Here is an 18,856-nt window from a genome sequence, read left to right on the forward strand (position 1 = left end):
ATGGCTCCGAAATCCATCACAAGTGGCACGGACGCATTGATGACACAAAGCGTGGAAGGATTAAGCCGCCGCCGCCGCGGAGCAGAGCGGAGCGCAGAGCAGTAGACAATGAAAGTTCATCATAGCCGCAGGACGAAGAGCAGAGCAGGACCCAGGATGATGCCGGGCACTTGGTCGACCGTTCGCTGGCAATTTGTCGCTCGTTTAGTTGAGTTGTGCGACAAAAATAGAATAAATGGCACAGATAATGGAAAAAGTGGACAGCTGGATGGGATGGGATGGAATGGAATGGGATGGACGAGGACCGAGGACAGTAAACCGCTGGCCAGGGCTGCAGCCACGACCATCGTCCTGCAGCTACTGGTAATCCGACGATTAATTAAAAATGTTGTCCTCGGTAAAGGGCTTAAAAAATTGAAATTGATTGCCGCCGCAGCGGCTCGGTTCGGCTTATGCAAAGTTTTTTGCCCCTCATCCTATAAGGTTTTCTTTTTGCAATTTGAGCAAAGTTGTTTATGCTAAATAACAATAAATATAAATACAATCGCAGTTATTACTAAGCGAAAATACTCCAGGGAGCCGAAAGTCATCAACGGCGAAACAGAACCCATCAGCCTCATCATCATCGCCATTCTCCACCTGAAGGGAAAAATCGCTTAACAAGCTCCCGGTGGGGAATTCCCTGGAGAGATGCGAGGGCCAGGGAATAAAAGTAAAACGGTGAAAGTCAAGCAAAGCAATCGTGAAAATTCATTTGGGAAAAGTTTACATATTTCAGGCATAAAAGTTCAACACAATTATGAAGCAACATTTTTATTTCTAATCAAGGGTCTCTGTTGTCTTTACTTTAATATTTTTAATATTTACACATGGATTTATAAATATATACCATTCGATTTTGCCAGCGAGAAGAAAGTGTCTTCCCAAGACATTAAATATGAAATATTTGATTTCAAGTAAATATATTTCATATTAAAAACAAACATTTTTTCCATTAAATATACGTTTCATATTTTTTATTAAAACGCGATTTAAATATTCTACATATTTATTGAGATTAAATTATTTTACACATTTACATTAAATATTTGTCCGATTTTTTTATTTGAATTAAATATTTTCCGTGCTTAAATGTATTTAGCAACATTTAGTTTTAAAATGTCTCGTATTAAAAATATAAATAAATATATTAATAAATATATGTTTAAATCAAAGTGAATTATATTTAAAATCCCTATATTTTAGTTAAAAACCCGAATATTTAATATAAATATTTGTGAATTTCCTTTCACTTTTACTAATTTTTATCTGATTTAACATAGGGGGTTTCTTTTGAACATTAGTTTTCCGCTAATAAGGAAAATTCACATGCAAATCGATGTGGAACACCGCACCACCCGCTTTCACATCTACAACCCCCTGCCCATAAAGCACACACGCGGCAGAAGTTTTTTTTCGTTATGATTTCCATCGAATCAACCCCTGCTCCGCTTTACGCTCTGCGCTCTACACTCTCTGTGGACCAGTTCTGTGAACAATGAAAAGCCAATGTCATTTTCTCATATCAATTAGTTACAAGCGAGTACACTTGATTCATTAGCGTGATAATTACAACCAGACAACGCTGCTCGGGCAGCAAAAAGAACGCAGAATGAGGCTGTGACGATGATGATGATGAGAACTTGACATGTTCTTGCAAAAGTTTCCCACGAGAAGGAGCTTCAAAAACAAAGCCAAACCAACTTTGTCACGATGAGTGGGTGAGTCCTGAATAACAAAAAAAAACAGAACGGAAAGAAGAATAGCAGTGCGGGGGCTGACGTATTAAATACCCTTGCAGGTTCTTCCTGCTTATGGAATTAGTTAATTTTCTCTGCGTTACAAGCATCTACGGAAAATCATAGTACCCCCCATCACTGCCTGGGAAAGTCTTGCAATTAAAGCTTAAGGTCGAAAAGCGGTCCGAAAGCGGAAAATCAAAAAGGGAAAAAGTGAAATGACAAAGTCAACAGCCGCGACAACAAATTGCCGAACGACCGAAGCATGAAACTCGACTCGGATGTATCTTCAGGTACTAGCCGAGAATGGAGTGGAGGATGAATGGACGGATGGATGGTTGGATGGCAGAGCAACTACAAAAATGGAATATCCCCTCAGCCAAATCCCCTCAATGATAATAAAGTGAATCCTTTCAGCGACAAACGACAAACCCTTTTAATTGGACTACAAAGAAGAAAGAGGCAGAGGACTGGAATTGCGGAATTGCGGAATTCTTTTGCTTTAAAGCCCTTCCGTAGAATATTGCACAATAGGATAGGTAGGATTGCTGCTGCTGCTGCTGCTGCTGATGCTGCTGCTACGTCTGTTGTCAAGACAATTGATTTCATCTGCCCCATAACTCATCCATCGACTAGAACGAACCGAAACCCCTTTATCGGCTGGTTCCATTCCCTCACGTGTAGTACAGGAAGTATCTATGAGTTCGATTCCGAATTCGCGACACATTTTCCCTTTGATTTGTGTTAAATTATACCTTATCCGCTCCGCTCGTGTCGTTGCGCTTCAAATCCAACCCGAAGCTGAAGCTGAAGCTGAATCTGAATCCACCCCTAGGCATTCCCCCCGCCTGCTGGAAATTTTGTCATACTATTTACCCATGTGTGCGCTAATTGCAGTTTGTTCAGTTGTGTTTGGCCCGATTCTGAGGTTAAGGCTTTGAGTATTTGCTCAGCAGATTTCTGTCTGTTTTCGACTGGTGGTCCCACAGCTCCAGTGCCCGTTGCCGTTGATGATGTGTTGTGATCTAAATTGAAATGTAATTTACTGCACAAACAGACGGAAATGGTATAAGCCATTCGACAAACAGCTAAACTTTTGATCCAGTCCAGGCTCTACTTCGATGGCAGCCATAGATTTATTTTACCTTTGACACATTTCCACTTTTGGGCCGTTTTTTTTTTCTTTTGGACTGCAAATCAAAAAAAAAAATGCAATCGCCGGTAGGGAAGAAGTAGAGCCAAACAATTATCACATAACAATTTCCCCTGGAGCTCAAAGAAGGAAAATTCCCTGCTCATTTCCAACCCCACACCACCCACTCAATGTTTAATTTCCTTTCAATTTATGCTAGAAATCGGGCCAAGCCAGAAGCTGAAAGCCAATTTGCCAGCCCCGATCCGGAGCTGATGATGAAGCTGTGTGTATTGATGAGCTGCCAACTCGTCGCTGGAGCACCGTCAGAGTGCCAGAGTGGAGTTATGTGTTATGTGTTATGTGTGTGTGGATGCTTATTAGATGAAGCCTGGCCTCGACGTTCATCCTGGCCCTCACATCCTTGTGAGTCGCTGTCGTTGTCGTTGTCGTTGCACAGAGTCAAGTGGATGGGACGCATATCAATGGCGAGATATGCTGGAAGAGGAACAGCAAACAGCAGCAAGCAAAAAAATTTCGCTTCAAGTGTCAATCAGTGACAACACAGACACCCTCCCACACACAGAGATACACCCACACACACACACACACATGTATGTATGTATGTATGTATGTATGCATGAGGGTGGGATGAAGCACAGACTGCTAGAAGCTAATCGATTTATGTTGTAATATTCAAAAAGTTCCCCATAAGGACCTCGGAGGACGACCTAATCCAGTGTGACTCCCCCGTGTGCAGCCAGCTACCCAGCCACGTGTTCGTTGAGGTTTGGGTCCCTGTTTAGGGCCAGGAGCTTCGGGCCATGTGTGTGTGTGTGCGACGAGTCCTTTCCTTCGTCTGTTTATCTGCCTGCATTTGTCGCATTAAAATTGAATAAAAAATCAATCTCAATTCTAGCATAATTTGATTCCTGGCATCGATTATAATCGGAGCGAGGTTTTCCGACTGACAAACTGGCAACCTGGAACTGGGGGGAGGGGCAAAACAGACGACGAGAGAGATGCAAAGAAAGCTGCAAATAAATAAGTAATAATTTCTAAAGGACCTTTGCCTGTTCGAAGGGGATATTTATGTCGGATGTTTTTTTTTTGGGCCCCATCCAGAAACATCCCGTGCCACCCTTTGGAGTGCATTAGCAATCCACTTTCTGCTCACATTTCGAATCTCTTACTCTCACTCGGGCTTAGCACCAAATACGCTTGGCTCAAAGTTTATCCTTTGTCCGCCCTCCTGCTTCAGCTGGAATCACACATGTGTGGAAATCGCAGAGAGTTTTCCTTTCGCTGCTCAAATGCCTGACGCTTATTCCAATGCATTTAATAAAGTGTTTATTTCGGTTGCAACAAATTTGCCAGCTCAGTGCGGAAGGAAGACAATGCCAAGTGAAAACCTGTGCACGACACAAAGGAAAATTGCTTTTCCGCTGCGCAGACACACACATGAGGGAAAATACTTCGCACGCTTCGTGGCAGCGGAAATATGTGGCCAGCAAAGACGCATCCCAATCCTCACCCACACGGCAAATGGAGACACGCCGCGCTCTCGGGCAAAAACCTATCGAAGTTTTTCCCGATGACGTATGGCTCTGGGTCGGGGGTAGGGTTGTGTTCGTGACACGAAGCACTCTTAGCTGTAAAATCATTTGTAATAAGATCTAGAATTCGAGTTTTAGTAGAGTGCCTCATAGAGTTTCATCCTCACGCTACCATCTCTAGAGTCCTCTATTATTTTCGGTTTTCGGTCGGTTATTCGGGTTAGAGAAACTTTTTGCAGTTCGTCTCCCCTCCCCCCTCTCGAAGTCTTTCTCTGTATCTCCGCATAGTTTTATTTTGTTCCAAAGTTGCCTTTTACTTTTCTTTTCTTTTCTATTTGTCTTTCGGTGGATTCAACTCCAATGGTGGTGGCACGCGGCATGGGGCACGGGCGTGGGCGGGGGCGTGGGCGTGCTGGGGTTCAGTTTGAGTGGCACATTATTTGATGATGCTTTTCGCGATTTTTTCGCACTTGAATGCCTGATTTTTATTAGTTGAATTCTTTACGGTTTCGCTGCGTTCCAGCCAGTAAAAGTTTCAGTTTCTTTGCCATTCTCCCTTCCGCTCCCACTCCCACTACCACTCCTTCTCATTTCTTCAAAGTTTCGCCGGTTGGAAAGGAAACTTTCACGTTCAGAGATTTTGAAATATGGATGGAAAAAGTGTATCCTCTCGGCTCTCTCGATAATCGAAAGTTCCTTTGTGTGGCAAGGTCCGTTGTCTGGGCAGTTGATCATTTGGTGGCAGTGGCATTTAAAGTGGATAAAACGAATCATTGGATAGATATCCGACTGGCGGTATCGGCTCTCATCTTGTCGACAGACCGGGCCGCTAAAAGCGCAAAAATCCTGATGAAGAAAATCCACACAAAAACGTAAAACAAATGAAGGAATCAACGAGCAAGCAAACGAACAAACGAACGAGCGGAAATGAAAGTCAATTTGAATACATTACCAATTCTAATTACGATTTTCAAGTACAACGAACGGAGGCAACAGAGGGATACGCAGACAAATGCGATGGCTTGAATAATATAATATTGGTTGCCCGTCCCTCCTGGCACCCACCACCCACTCTCACACCCACACCCATTCGAGGAAGAAACCACGAAGCATTCAAATTGGAATTTCAAAAAAGGGAATAGACAACAAGGCGACAGACATCCGAGGGGCAGCAGAAATGGCTCGTAGGATGGAGTGGAGCTAGCTGACCAAAAGATTAGCCTGGCCAAAGCCAGCGAGGAAAAGCTGTGAATTTTCACAGCCAGTGACAGGAAAAATGGCGGCCACGAATCGTATTTGAATATATCTGCTGGTCTGAGTGCTCTTTGGGTATGCAGACATTTCACAGAAACAGATGGTTGTGCCAGGAAAGAGTACCTGGCATTCACTGTGGCGGCTCTCATTCTCGAAAGAGGGATTCGCATTTCATTTTATTAAAAATTCAAATACTTGACGTTATCGCTTTAGACGCAGCTTAAGCCACCTGCAAGCATCAACATCGCATCTCCCAGTCCAGCCCATCCCAACCCCCAGCCAAGCCACTAGAAGCACCACCCCCGAACCCCCACCCACCCAATCACTTGACTCTGCGGCACACAAACAACAAAGTTTGGCTATGAGACTCTCGCTGATTATGCAGGCTGCTTTCTTTCTTACTTCCAGTTTGCCTTATGCCAGGGCCAAGGTCTTGGTCTTGGTCTTGGTTTTGGTTTTGGTTTGGGTCTTGGTCCTCTTGTGGTCGTGCCTCCCTCAAAGGCAAACGAAGGGAGAGACCGAATTAGAAATGAAAATTAAGTAAATATTATAATATGTTGCCACCTGGCAGGCAGGCAGGCAGGCAGAGAGTCAGACAGAACGAAGGCAGAGGGAGCGAGGAAGAGCGCTGCTCCCCAGCTCGCAGTTTGGTTTCGGTTTCGGGGGCTCTTGGCAAATAAATGATAAGCATTACATTTGATATTCATTATTTGATAACGTGCAATATGAAATAAAAATAAAAACGCCAACGGAAATGAAAATGTTGCCGCCACTCGGAATATGTTCTATGCTTCGCTGTTGCCTCAGTGGAGCAGGAGAAGCAGCCCATCGCCGTGCCATTGCTGTAGCTGGATGCCAGACAAGTTGCCGGATTAAATGTTTGCCTAAGTGAAATATGTTAAATGCTATGATATGTGTGGTATGCGCCCCTGATCTGCCCTCTTCCTCTGCCCAGTCAGTTGATGCTCCTGTTTTTCTTTTAGCTTGTGATTTATGAGATTAAAGTGGAATTTCCTAGATGGAGCAGGAGTCAGCTGGGTAGAGAGGTGGGGAAGAGCTAAAATAGATGAGTTTTCCTGCCTATGGCATGACTTGCAGCCGAAGCATAATTATGAAGGGTTCACCAGACAAGATACCTCTCCCTCCCACTCTATCTGCATTTATCACATTAGCTGTCCAGACTAATTCGCTTAAAAGCATATGAATAAACCGAAATGAATTCCCATTCAATGGCCCCAGAGCATGCAATGAGTATATCATTTTTTTCCAGTCATCAGCAACATTCATCAAAATCTAATAAAGACAACTGTGAGACAGGCACCCCGGCTATGGGACGGGGCTGTTCGGATCGAAGTTTGTCGATTCTTCATTTAAAAAAAAAACTTCTTTGATTCATTTGCCGCTACATTCCAGCTCCTTCTCTTTTGTGAAAACTATCCAAACAATGGAAAAGTTCTCTCTAAAAGCAATGACCAAAACTCCACACATCCGAAGCTTACAGCGACTCCGCCGCACTCAAGTTTATTGGATTTCTAGAGATGTCTGCTCTCTGACTCCGCACCCCGTTTGAGGCTGATTCAAAGGAAACTGCGGTGGCGAATGCTTCAAGGAAGGGCTAAGAGCAGGCACGAATGGCTGCCGAATGGAGGACGCGTGTGTGTTCAGTTACCGTGAAATTATGAGCACCTTTACAGCACCAACAACACGACAAAACGACAAGCGACAAGCGACAACGTCAACGACAAGCTTAAGCTGCTTAAAACAAGCCATTTCCCGTGGAGAAAAGGGGTAGGGTAGCGGAACGTGGTAAGCCGAGGTGATTTTTTGGTGGGGTTGGGTGGTAAAAGTGAAAGTGTCAAGGATGCGGCAAGCGTTTCATAGTCAAATTAAATTGCTGCTGCCTGTAAGGGGAAGTCAGGGAAAAGTCTTTGGCCAAGTCCCAGTCACAGCCACAGTGAAAGGATAATGCGAGCATAAAAACATTTTTAATGAAATCGAGACGACTTCCAACGGAGACGGAGACCCAACAGCTTCCAAGACAGCCATCGTCTCAGACAGTAACAAGTGTGTTTTAATTTAAACCCTGCCTTTTACCTTCCCAAAAAGCGGGAAGCGGGGGGCATGGCGCATTAATTTCATATCCCGCTTGCCGCTTGAAAATTTTAATTAATTTTCAGCTTGATTGCGTTTTAAAGAGCCGCTTGGTTTATGTCTACACAGGGGAAAGGGATTCAAAAAGGGCCTGTGGTTGCCTTGGGCCTGAGAAATTTATAGTTATTGTGGTGGAAAGTGGGGGGGAGTGTGCCTTGTAGTTATAGTGGGGTTATCCCTTTGTTTTGGTTACTTTGTGCTTTGAAAATTATTCGGTTTTCGGTTCGAAAACCATTCCAGACGATTTACATTTCTAGTGGCTTTCTTAATTAATTTCGGATAGGATCGTAATGGATCGTATTGGTGAAAATTATAGCTACGTTAAGCACTCACCTTTAGTGGTATGCCTGTCCACGCTTGGATCCTTGAGGCCTGCAAAGACAGAGAGAGAGAGAGTAATTCGATTAGAAGCAGCTTCACTTCTCTGCATAGGATAGGGTTCTGTTTCGGCGGTACCCATTAATCTCTGTCACTCCGCTTCCAAGTGCAAACTGTTTGTCTGTCTATAGCCCCACACAGAGAGAGAGAGAGAGAGAGAGAGTGCATTCCTCCGGGGGGCACCTATCAAATGTTAATCGAAATTAATTGCTACTAATTGCAGTGCAAAGCTGCATCGAAAAATATATCATAAATCCTACTCCGATCTGCGACTCTACGCCAACGGAAACACTTCCAGCAAATAGCTGAAAATTGCCAAAAAATGTCTGCCAATTGGCCAATCGCAGGAAATGCGGGGCAGAGGCAAGACAAAGGGCGAACAAACAATGAGTCGGATCGGATCGAATGGCGCAGATAACACTGTCCAACAGGGTAGGGAGGAATGGAGAGGGACTCGGTCGCGTGTCTGAGCAAACTTCTAATTAATTTCTCGCCTCAAATTTAAGCTTGGGGCGGAAATGAATTTAAACTTTTAGAGCGGAAGTCAAAAGTTGCAATTTTTCTGCTGCAATTGTTTTGCCGCAAAAGGAAGTGCCTTTCCATTACCCCTTACCCCTTGCTCTTCCCAACCATTGCCACTGCCTTGTCATTGTTGCAAGCATTTATTGTTTATGCAACAAGAGCAACCCCAAACAGGGCGGAAACGAATGTCAGACGTGGGCAGAGAAAGAGAGTAAAGGAGTTACTTAAACTAAAAGTTCCCTCTGCCAGTAGTCCACGATCCATACATCTTTGGCTTAGTCCCTTATTAATGGGTCGCTGATAAGCAGAGGCCTTCCAAAGTCCTTCCTTCCTTTGCTTCCTTTTCGCTTTAAGTAGTCCCAAATAAAAGCTTTTGGTATTTTTATTTTAATTTTAATTTCATTCGCCGCGACATTTAATTAATTCCCAGTTATCACCGCAAAGCAGTCGACAGCTTCGCTCTTTGTTCCCTCTCCCTCGCTACTTGACGGTGGTCTAAATGATGTCTAGCCATTGGAGAGAAGAAAAAAAGAAGCACTTTTATCTGTTGTCGAGTCATTTAATGCCCTGCAGATCGTGTGGAAGTAGAGGGCAGTAGCCCGTGAGTGCTAGAGCTCTTGTACCCTTTGTGAAGAGTATTAAAGGATAAAATTGCAGTCTTATGGGAAAATTCTCCACATGCCGCAGACATTGCGGTATTGGTAACCCCAAAAACAGAGGACTTCTGATGAGCAGTAGATATGCTCAGACGGCAGGGGCACAGACGGCGATAATGCGGTTTGGGTTTAATTGCAGTCGAGCTGCTGGTGCTCAGACTGTGGAGCTCGTCTCTGCTACGCGTAAATAAACGTCTGAAAAGTGGATAAAATAATAAATAGAAAAGCAGCTCCAAATACTTAAACGTACAAATTAATACACTAAATAAGATGCAGACCCATTTCCATTGCCACAATAAACTGTTTGATTGTCACCAAAAATCACGATTCAATTGCCTAATCTCAGAGATTTGATCAACTTTTATGAACTCTGAATATAAATATTCAAAGAAACACACAAAACACAAAACTGTTCAAGTTTTACGAGCTCTAGGCCTAACCTCTTTATTATCTTCACCCCGCGGGTCGCGCGACTACAAAAATCTCGCACAATTATGGCCTAGACATCATAAAATTTGATGTTTGCATCTGGTAAATGCTCCCCAGATCGAGTTAGTCGTTTTTGCTGTGGGATAGGCAGTTAAGTAAATTATCACGTCATGCGGGATGGTCTCCTCCCGCCACGCCAAAAGTTTTATGACAGCTACGTGCTCATAAATTTCGATGCACTTTTCGCACTGAGCGTTTTTGTGTGTTGAATCATTTTATTAGCGTCTAAAATTAGCCCTTGCTTTGGGCTTGCGTCTGGCAATGGGTCTGGGACAGGGGCGAAAACTATTTCAACTGGAGAAATGGATATGGAGTGGTTTCGTTACTCTTACTCCGCTTGTTGTTGTTGCTTTAATTAGAAAAGTTTCCCCCAGAGCCCCTCGTCTCTCTTTCTCTCACTATCCAGAGTCTCAGGAGGGTTCATCGAACTTTGCGGCTCTGATGGGGGGGTTCGCCATTAGCTTCAGGTCCTTCAACAAACTTTAAATATGCATTGCCCTGCCAGGAAACAGAGCAGAGCACCCACTAGGAGCCACAGTGCTGCAATCAGCTCATCTCAATGGCAATCACTTAATTCGTTGCCACACTCCTCTGTGCCCCTGCCCCTGCCACGGATCATGGTCCATGGGCCTTGGGCAAACATTTTTGCCAGCTCTCTCTCTCGCTCTCTCAATCCGCACACTTGAAATATTTACGCAATCAAAATTAATGCAACTGTCATGTTTTTCCTCCCGCAGGCAGGGCACCCTCCTCTGCCCACTGCCCTCCTGCCAGTCCCTTTGGAATGCATTTAGCGTTAAATGCAAATACACTTTAGAACTGTAGCCGACCGCAGCCGCTGCCTCCTGCTACCGCTGCTGCTGCTGCTGCTTGCTGACGGTCCTTCTGCTTGCTGATGGACACGTTTAAATTTAAACAGTAAAACCAAACTCATTACCAACAACAAGCACAGGAGCGCACCAATCAGTGAGCGGGCATTTGGGCGTCTGAAGAAGGAAGCTAAAAGGCAGAGCAGATGGGGCGCATTTTTATAACGGCTGGCTTTTTTTCTAAGAGACAGAATCAAAGGCTCGGTGGCTTACGATGCATTCCGCTCCTGGCCGTGGCAGGGTGACATCGTTGAAATTACCAAAATGTCCTTTTGCGCAATTTTGTGGACATTGGAAATCGCTTTGATTGAACCGCATGCCCGGACGGGCAGACAACAGATACAGTACAGTCGCATGTCCAAAGGACACTGGACAATGGCCACACATAAAACAAACACGTAGCCCAATCCCACGTCCATTCCCGTACACGCACCCGCACCCGCAACCTGCCCGCTCATCTGGTTGCCGGAACAACTCCGAAATCCACTTGAACATTGCAGCTGCAAATGCGCTTCGTTGCACTTACAATGCACATCAGAGTGGGATCAGAGAGGTGGTGGGGAAAAGGAGGGGGGCGCCGGGGTGCCACAGGATATCCAGAGTCTGTAAATTGTCCAGCGAATGCGGATTGGGAATTGGTTTTATGTCGCTTGCGCCTCAATGGAGATGCATTTTACACTGCCCTGCTAATCTCCGAGTGGGGCGAAAGCGAAAGCGGCCCCCCTCTCTCTTTCTCACACTCCACTCGCTGTGGATCCCTAGAGCTCGCCCCCTGGCACTATGCACCCGAGGAGTTGACTTTGAAAATCAATTAACAACATCAAACAGAGGCCGGATGCTGACGTGGACAGCTGTCGGCCGGCCTCCTACTCTCCCGATCAGAGTCCTGTGTTCGGAGTCGAGTCCCGTCACTCCTCCTCCTCCTCCACCCGGGGAAAGTGCGTAAATTGCAACTGTAAATCAAATATGACAACGCGAACGAACGAACGGCGGCAAAATCTGCATGTGTGTCAGTCACATTAATTGTCCACGCCCCCAGCAGCAGCAGTAGCAGCAGCAGCAGCAGCGGAGACTGGGGTCGGGGATCGGGGTTTGGTTTGGTTTGCATTTTACGAGTATTGTTGTGTTAATGAGTGTGCATAGGCAGCATCGATGGATGGCAATTTGCGCTGATGTGACAGAAAAATGTGTTACCCCACGCAACGAGACGGTGACGCAGGCGGAGGAGGAAATTAAATTAATTGTATAGAAAAGTTGCTCAAAATATAGAATATTAATTGGATATTAATGGCATACATAATGAATGCCTGACGAGGGAAAATTCTGCACAAAAACCATCAGATCCATGGGAAACTGTGAAACGAATTCGCATCCTGCATAAGAAAATAAATCCACCGATAGATACACTTGCAATAAAATCGTTTATAGACCGAAACTCGGGATCAAGAATGTAAATACAAAATACACAGAAAAAATTGGTGACCAAAAATGCAATTATTAATTTTGTATCATTATTATTATTATTAATTGAAATAGTAAATTCTGACTAAAACTAAAGAAAAATTATGGTTTGTACTTTTATTTTAAACTCATTTATTGACAAACGAAAAAAATAAATACTATATATATGCTAATTCTCTATCAGTATCGGGTGTAATTTATACGCATCCATCGAATAATATTAGCGGAAACCATCGGCTAGAGAAGGCACAAGATACCCGCTTTAAGGGTAGCATAATGAATGCAACATTTCAATTTGTCTGCAGAGTCGCTACGCGAAGACAAACAGAGGGCGAAAGATAAACAAACGACGAAGGAAAAGCAGAGAAAAGCTTTTAAATATAAAGTTGATATATATGTGTATGTATATATTTATATACGTATGTATGTATATTGCCTGCTGCTTGTTAACTTTTTCGCAATATTGATGCAATGTCAAACGGGCGATCAATAAACCAGAGGAGCAACAGCAATCTCGTCGCTCTAATTTCGCTCTTTTTTTCCCCATCAAATGCAAATTGATGACGCAATTGAGACATAAACTTGGGGGTTGATGGGTGGAGAGCAATGGAGATGCGAGGCCAGAGCTGTTTTATTGCCCCCCATTTTATTTCAATATTTGTCGTCAGTCGTCAGTATCCCCTGCTCGATATTTGCGTCTCTCGCTTATGTTTATTAAATATTTATCCTGCGACATTTATTTGAACATTTATGCATAAAGTGAGCTTCGATATGGAGCTCCCTTAGTGGGGCCCGGATTTATGGACATTTGATATCGAAATGATGCGGACTGACCTTGTTATACTGGGTATTTGTTGATTGGTGAGGGTAGCGGGGGGGAACCTCTTCAATATGCAAAATCATGTAGCTGAAGCTCTCCACTGCGTATACTTGATATGCAATATCTGTACGCCTTCGTCGTGTTTTGCATATTGTTTATTTCTTTTCCTGTTTCTGTTTCTATTTTCGCTTCTGCTTCTGGCTTGGCTCCATTTTAGCCTGTGTTTTCATACCCTGGCAGAGAGTTCTATGATTCTTGACCAGTTATTGGCATACCAATGCGTATACACTCGTGTATTCCTGATCATTTTGGGTACGTAGGTCTGATTTATGTATATTATATATTAAGGGAACATTCTTATTGGAACCACTATAATAGCTACCGATCTGCAAGTGTATCAACAGAATCGATGACATTTCCTTTCTTTTGGCCATGCACTCGCCCGAGACAATGGCTGGCTGCCCTGCTGCATCCACTGTTGACCTTTTTGGAGCCTCCTCGTATCGCATCCATATCGAATTCATTTCCCAGTTACAATATTTAATTTGCTCTTACACAAATTGTTGCCATTTGCGTTTTGTTCTATGCAAATTTCCTCAGCTGCTGGTCTGTGTCTGTGTGTCCCCCGTCCCCACGGACACGCACTCTTTTTGTCGGCTGCATAACATGCCCTGCCCTGCCCTGCCCTGCTCTGTTCTGCTCACCATAAATATAGTATATTTTAAATTGAAATTTTAAGTAAATACAAGAGTAAAGTAAATTGGTTTGTGTACTGCATACTCCATAAAAAAAGCTGAAAATTCGTTTATTTTATGATTTCTTTTTGGTTTAAATATTTTCTGCCACACTATTTTCCTTCCCTTTCCCCCCCCCCCCCCCCCCCCCCCCCCCCCCCCCCCCCCCCCCCCCCCCCCCCCCCCCCCCCCCCCTCCCCCCCCCCCCCCCCCCCCCCCCCCCCCCCCCCCCCCCCCCCCCCCCCCCCCCTCTTTTTTTTTTTTCCCCCCCCCCCCCCCCCCCCCCCCCCCCCCCCCCCCCCTCCCCCCCCCCCCCCCCCCCCCCCCCCCCCCCCCCCCCCCCCCCCCCCCTAAATAAAATCGCCTGAAATTTAGGTGGATTTTTTTTTTTTTCAATTTGTATTCCGTCACTTTCCCCTAATCGGCAAATCAAAAACTTTGCAATTTATGACTCCTCTTGGCTGAAGAAAACTCTAAACAAAGTTCCCCCTTCAAGTCGGGAATTTATGCCAAGCAAGCTTCATTGCGGGAGGGGAAAAGTGTTTTCCAAACAGAGGGATATCTGCAGCGCGGCGGGCTTGTGTTTCGGTGTCGACTTAATTTCCACAGGACAGAACAGAAGCAAGCTGCAACACGCATAAACACAGAGAAGCACAGGAGAGCCGGAAACAGCGATCAATTGTCGGATTGTTGGCTGGCTGAACCGGAAGCACAACAGGAAGGTGCAGGAAGGAGCAAAAGTGGAAGTGGAAGTGGAAGTAGCAGGCGCACAGCATATTGTGCAGGTGGAAAATTTATAATTTGCGAAATTGCCACACACACACACACACAACCACGCATGTTGGCAGCATGTTAAATGGACAGCCGAGGTCCTGGTCCTAGTCCTGGTGCTGGTCCTGGCCATGGCCCCTACTCCAGAGCTGCCTTAAATTATGTTAACCTCAAACGAGACGGGACGAACCCCAAGCCCTACGACCCAGCACGACCTGGCCCTGGACCTGGACCCGTGTTCAGAGTTCGATTTAAGGCCTCGTTTATTTTGCCATCCACGCAGCAGAGGTGGAACAGGAACAGGAGCAGGAGCAGGAGCCCGTCTGGTTCGTTGGTTGCATGTTGCAAAAGTTGTGTTGCCGTTGCACAACCGCATGCCACAACATGCTGAACTGGCCGATGGTGGGAGTGTGTGGGTGTAGGGTGACCTGTTGGGGGCTTCGTTGGCGTCTGACATGCCCCACTTGGCAATTGCCAAAACTATTTGTTTGCATATTTAGACCAGGCCAAAGAAGAAAGCCAACAAGGCATGTTGTCAAGTCATGTTAACTGTGAAATATGCGCATTTAAATGTGAATGAATGGGTAACGGAGAACGGGCAGAACGGGCAGCAGTTGCCTGTAGGCTTCAGGAGTCGCCTGCACCTGCATCTGCACCTGGGGGTCGTGCCATCCATATATGACCATCTAACTGCTGCTCGTCTGCTGCTCGTCCATCCATTCTTCCACCCACTCAAGATCAAAGTTCATCTCTTCAGACGTAATTAAGCCATTTGCTGCACGTTTTTCCAATTCAACAAAAAAAATGTATACCACACCCCACTTTCCATTCCATCCTTCCCCCCTTATGAAGCATCTTCTTCTTATCGCCGCCTGCCACAGCGAATGGGCCGCAAAATGCAAACGAAGAAGTCTAAGAAATTATCGAAATGGGAGGAGAAGTATGAATTGCGCCAAATAACAAGTCAAAATTTCATCCCCCCCAGGGCCGCGACGTACCCCTAAGAGTGACGGTGGTGGATGGAGAAGGGGGTGCCGTGCCCGTTGGGCATGGAATTCGTGGAAAAATCACGCGCGCTTATCTGGCGTGGCCGTAACCTTAACCAAACCCACGCAATTAACGCCCATTGGGGGCTGTCAGTATGAAAAATGAGCGAGGGGGACGGGGCACCCACAGAGGAATACCCAACCCCATAGCAAGGGGACGGGGGTGGGAATGGGGATGGAGAGTGTGCCCATTCTTAAGCAATTGTGAAATGATTTGCAAGGACGACGAGCAAAAGAAGAAATCGAATTCGACTCCGCGCCGCACCGCTCCGCTCCTTCGATAGCTACAAATTTTAATTGCTTCAGCGATAGCGGAGGAGGACTCGAGGCGAGGCAGGACTCACAGGACTCTAGGCAGGACGGCTGCGTCTTGGCAATACGAATCGCATTGATAAGAGAGTCACGTTCTGGTGGCAGGCAGCCGTAGTGGGTGCGGCTCAGACTGAGGCTGGGGCTGGGCTGTTGGCAAAGACAATGTTGTTGCTGTCTTCATTATCAATGACAGGAACGAACGGAAAGGCTGTGGGGCTGGGGCTGTGTGGTTCCAGGGGGAAGGGCTGTAAACAATGGTTACTCTTTTATTGCCTGTGCCTCAGAGTCAAATTGATAAGATGCTGAAAATGACTTGGAAAACAATAAACGTGGGCATGAAACGAATAAAACGAACGACGCAACATTTTTGTTCAGTTAACAGTGAAATGAATGGATAGATAGACGGTCTGGCAGTGTGGCAGTGTGGCAGGGGCAGCACTCCTCCCGGAGTGGTGCATAAACAGAACGTTTGCCACATTTTAATGAGTGTTTGGGGGGGAGTCACCGACTCATTGATAGGTTCCCACCCATTCCCCGCCCACCGCTCCAAAGAGGTGCAAACTTTTGGTCCCCCGAAAAAACAATTTCAAGTATTCCAAGGAGAAAACTTTTCCCCAAAAGATACCCGTGACTGGATAAGGACTTGGTTAACCCTGGAGTCGTAGCTAAGTCTGAAATATGAGCTGCATCACTCGTTTGCTCTTTGGTTTACCTGCAACTTTGTTTCCCGATCATTGCCGTGGCCTCGTCGCTCTTTAAGTTGACCCATTTGCTTAGTCAGCCAAAAATCGCTGCTAATTTCATAGCCAACTTAAGGAGCCAAGAACCTGAGAGTCATTTAATAAAATTTCATTCCTCCCCCGTGCAGGAAGGAAACAAAAGTCGGACGCCTTCGTTCAAGTCAAAGTTCTAGCCAGTCCTAGAGTCCATTCCCAGAGTCCCACAATTTTGATGCGTAACAAAATTTTATGAAATACTCGCAGTCAGAGTGATGGAGCGGGCGGGGAACACACATTTTATGTGTTTGTGTGTGCGTTGGAGGCTATAAAATTTTAGCGCTAGCAAAAGTCTCCAAAGAGCTTCTAGCGATGGTTCGTCCAGGACTCCCTCTTGTCTGTTGGCTCGCTCGCCTTTGGCTAATAATACCAGAGCATTTACACCTTTATGGGGCGTACTTAGAAGCGTTTATTTATGCTAATGGCAGGGGGTGAGTGGCCGTACTTAGTGGGCGGGGGGCAGCAGTGGGTGGATGGGTGGGTGGATGGTGCTTGCCACTAATTCTACCCCGAAGCACTGTAAAAGCATTGAAAGCCAAACAACAAGGGATACTGGAGCTTAAGATTGGAGCAGGTAAACTTCCAAGGATGTGCAATGTAAGTATATTTCATCACACCAGGACCCCCACCGAAAGTTCGAGCAGCTCTTGACCTCCCCATCCACCAGCCAGCCACCCAACAACCAACACCCAACGACTCTTTCGTGCTACACATTCCTGTCTCGAATGTGTTTGTAATTTCCCTAGAGTGTGTTTGACTTTGACGACTTAAGTTGTAAAACTTTAACATTATCATTTTCACTACGAGACGGGACGTTGGGACGATGGGACGATGGGACGACGACGAGCAGTCAGGCAGGCAGGCAGGCAGGCAGCCAGCTCCTGTTGGAGATCCTGGCGGCATGTGTGTGTGCTGCTTCAGATGTTTGTCCTCTGGCCAGACAGACAGACAGACATTTTGATGATGTTGACCTTCGCTACTTTCACTTTCATCCTCCTCCAACATCCAGCATCCAGCCGCAGCACAAGGAGTTCCCTTCGGCTGCTTCTTTTAAACTTTCCTGCGACCCCAGGACACTGTTGACATATCGCATTACAACAGAGGAGCATACCCGAGAAAGAGACAGAGAGGGAGAAAGTTCAGGCCAGGCCATGCCATGCCTGCTCATGTGGTCTCGGGTCTTGGCCTTGGCTCGTATTACCAAATCCCAAACCGATATTTTGGTGGATTTCTCCTCTCACATGTGTCAATTAGTTCAATCAGAAGGCGAACACACATCAACCGCATGTGCCACCACCCCCTGCTGAACCAACCCCTAGTCATCGTAGCCATCCCCCGAATTCTACTTTAAAGGTTTTCCCGCCGCGCGCCTGCAGTTTTCCACCAAGCAGACAAACAAAAAAAAAACAATCAGCAATGGAAACAAGGTAAACCAAAGCAACAGCAACCCTCCGCCCCAAAGTTTTTTCGTGCTGCTTTTTTAAAAAATTATATCAATTAGTTTGATGTATTGTGCGTGTGGCTGGGTCGACTCGTCCCGTCTCCCAGGTCGCCCCTGCAATATGACGCCTGGGTGAAAAATTTTGGGCAACAGCTTAGGTAAATACCCGTAGATGAACTCGTCTCGGATTTCGTGTTATGTACATTTCCAAATGGGAAAGTTGAAAGATATTGATTCGCCCTCTATTGAAGGGAGTTTAAAGTTTCGTTTAAAAGGTGTCGGAGGCCACCACTTGGCTGGCTTCTTATTTTACTTTATTGCAGAGCTCGCAGATACTAAGCACTCTGCATATATTACCATTGCCATTTGCTCTTCCAAAAAAACAGAAAAAACAAAGCTTTGTTGATCTATCGCTAACTAGAGTTTACATTTTATCTTCTCTCACAAAAATATCTTAAGGGAAAAAAAAAAGCTTGTGGCGAGAGATAATGGTAAGGGAGTTTAAAACTTCAGAGAAAAGGATATTAAAAGAGTTTTACAAATTATATGATTCCAGAAAATAGTGAAAATTACATGCAATAACTTAAAGGAATATTTCAGGGGATAATCATAACCTAGAACGGGTTAGTGAGACCTACAGAAAGGTAAGCGGATGGGCCAGATTCGATAGGCAGCCTATGATCGAAAAGATTTCCTCAATACAAAGGAAA

At 45.4% G+C, this 18,856-nt stretch overlaps 1 protein-coding gene across 1 annotated transcript in view; it reads right to left on the reverse strand.

Annotated features, from left to right (window-relative positions):
* LOC111072263 (mediator of RNA polymerase II transcription subunit 15) overlaps positions 1-18,856 on the reverse strand; it is a 56,689-nt gene that overhangs the window by 7,172 nt on the left and 30,661 nt on the right. Inside the window, exon 3 of the mRNA XM_022364002.2 lies at positions 8,205-8,243. Coding sequence (XP_022219694.2) covers positions 8,205-8,243 — 39 coding nt within the window. The remainder of the gene's footprint in view (positions 1-8,204; positions 8,244-18,856) is intronic.

The sequence above is a fragment of the Drosophila obscura genome, unplaced genomic scaffold, assembly GCF_018151105.1.
Source record: "Drosophila obscura isolate BZ-5 IFL unplaced genomic scaffold, ASM1815110v1 contig_1, whole genome shotgun sequence".
Lineage (NCBI taxonomy): Eukaryota > Metazoa > Arthropoda > Insecta > Diptera > Drosophilidae > Drosophila > Drosophila obscura.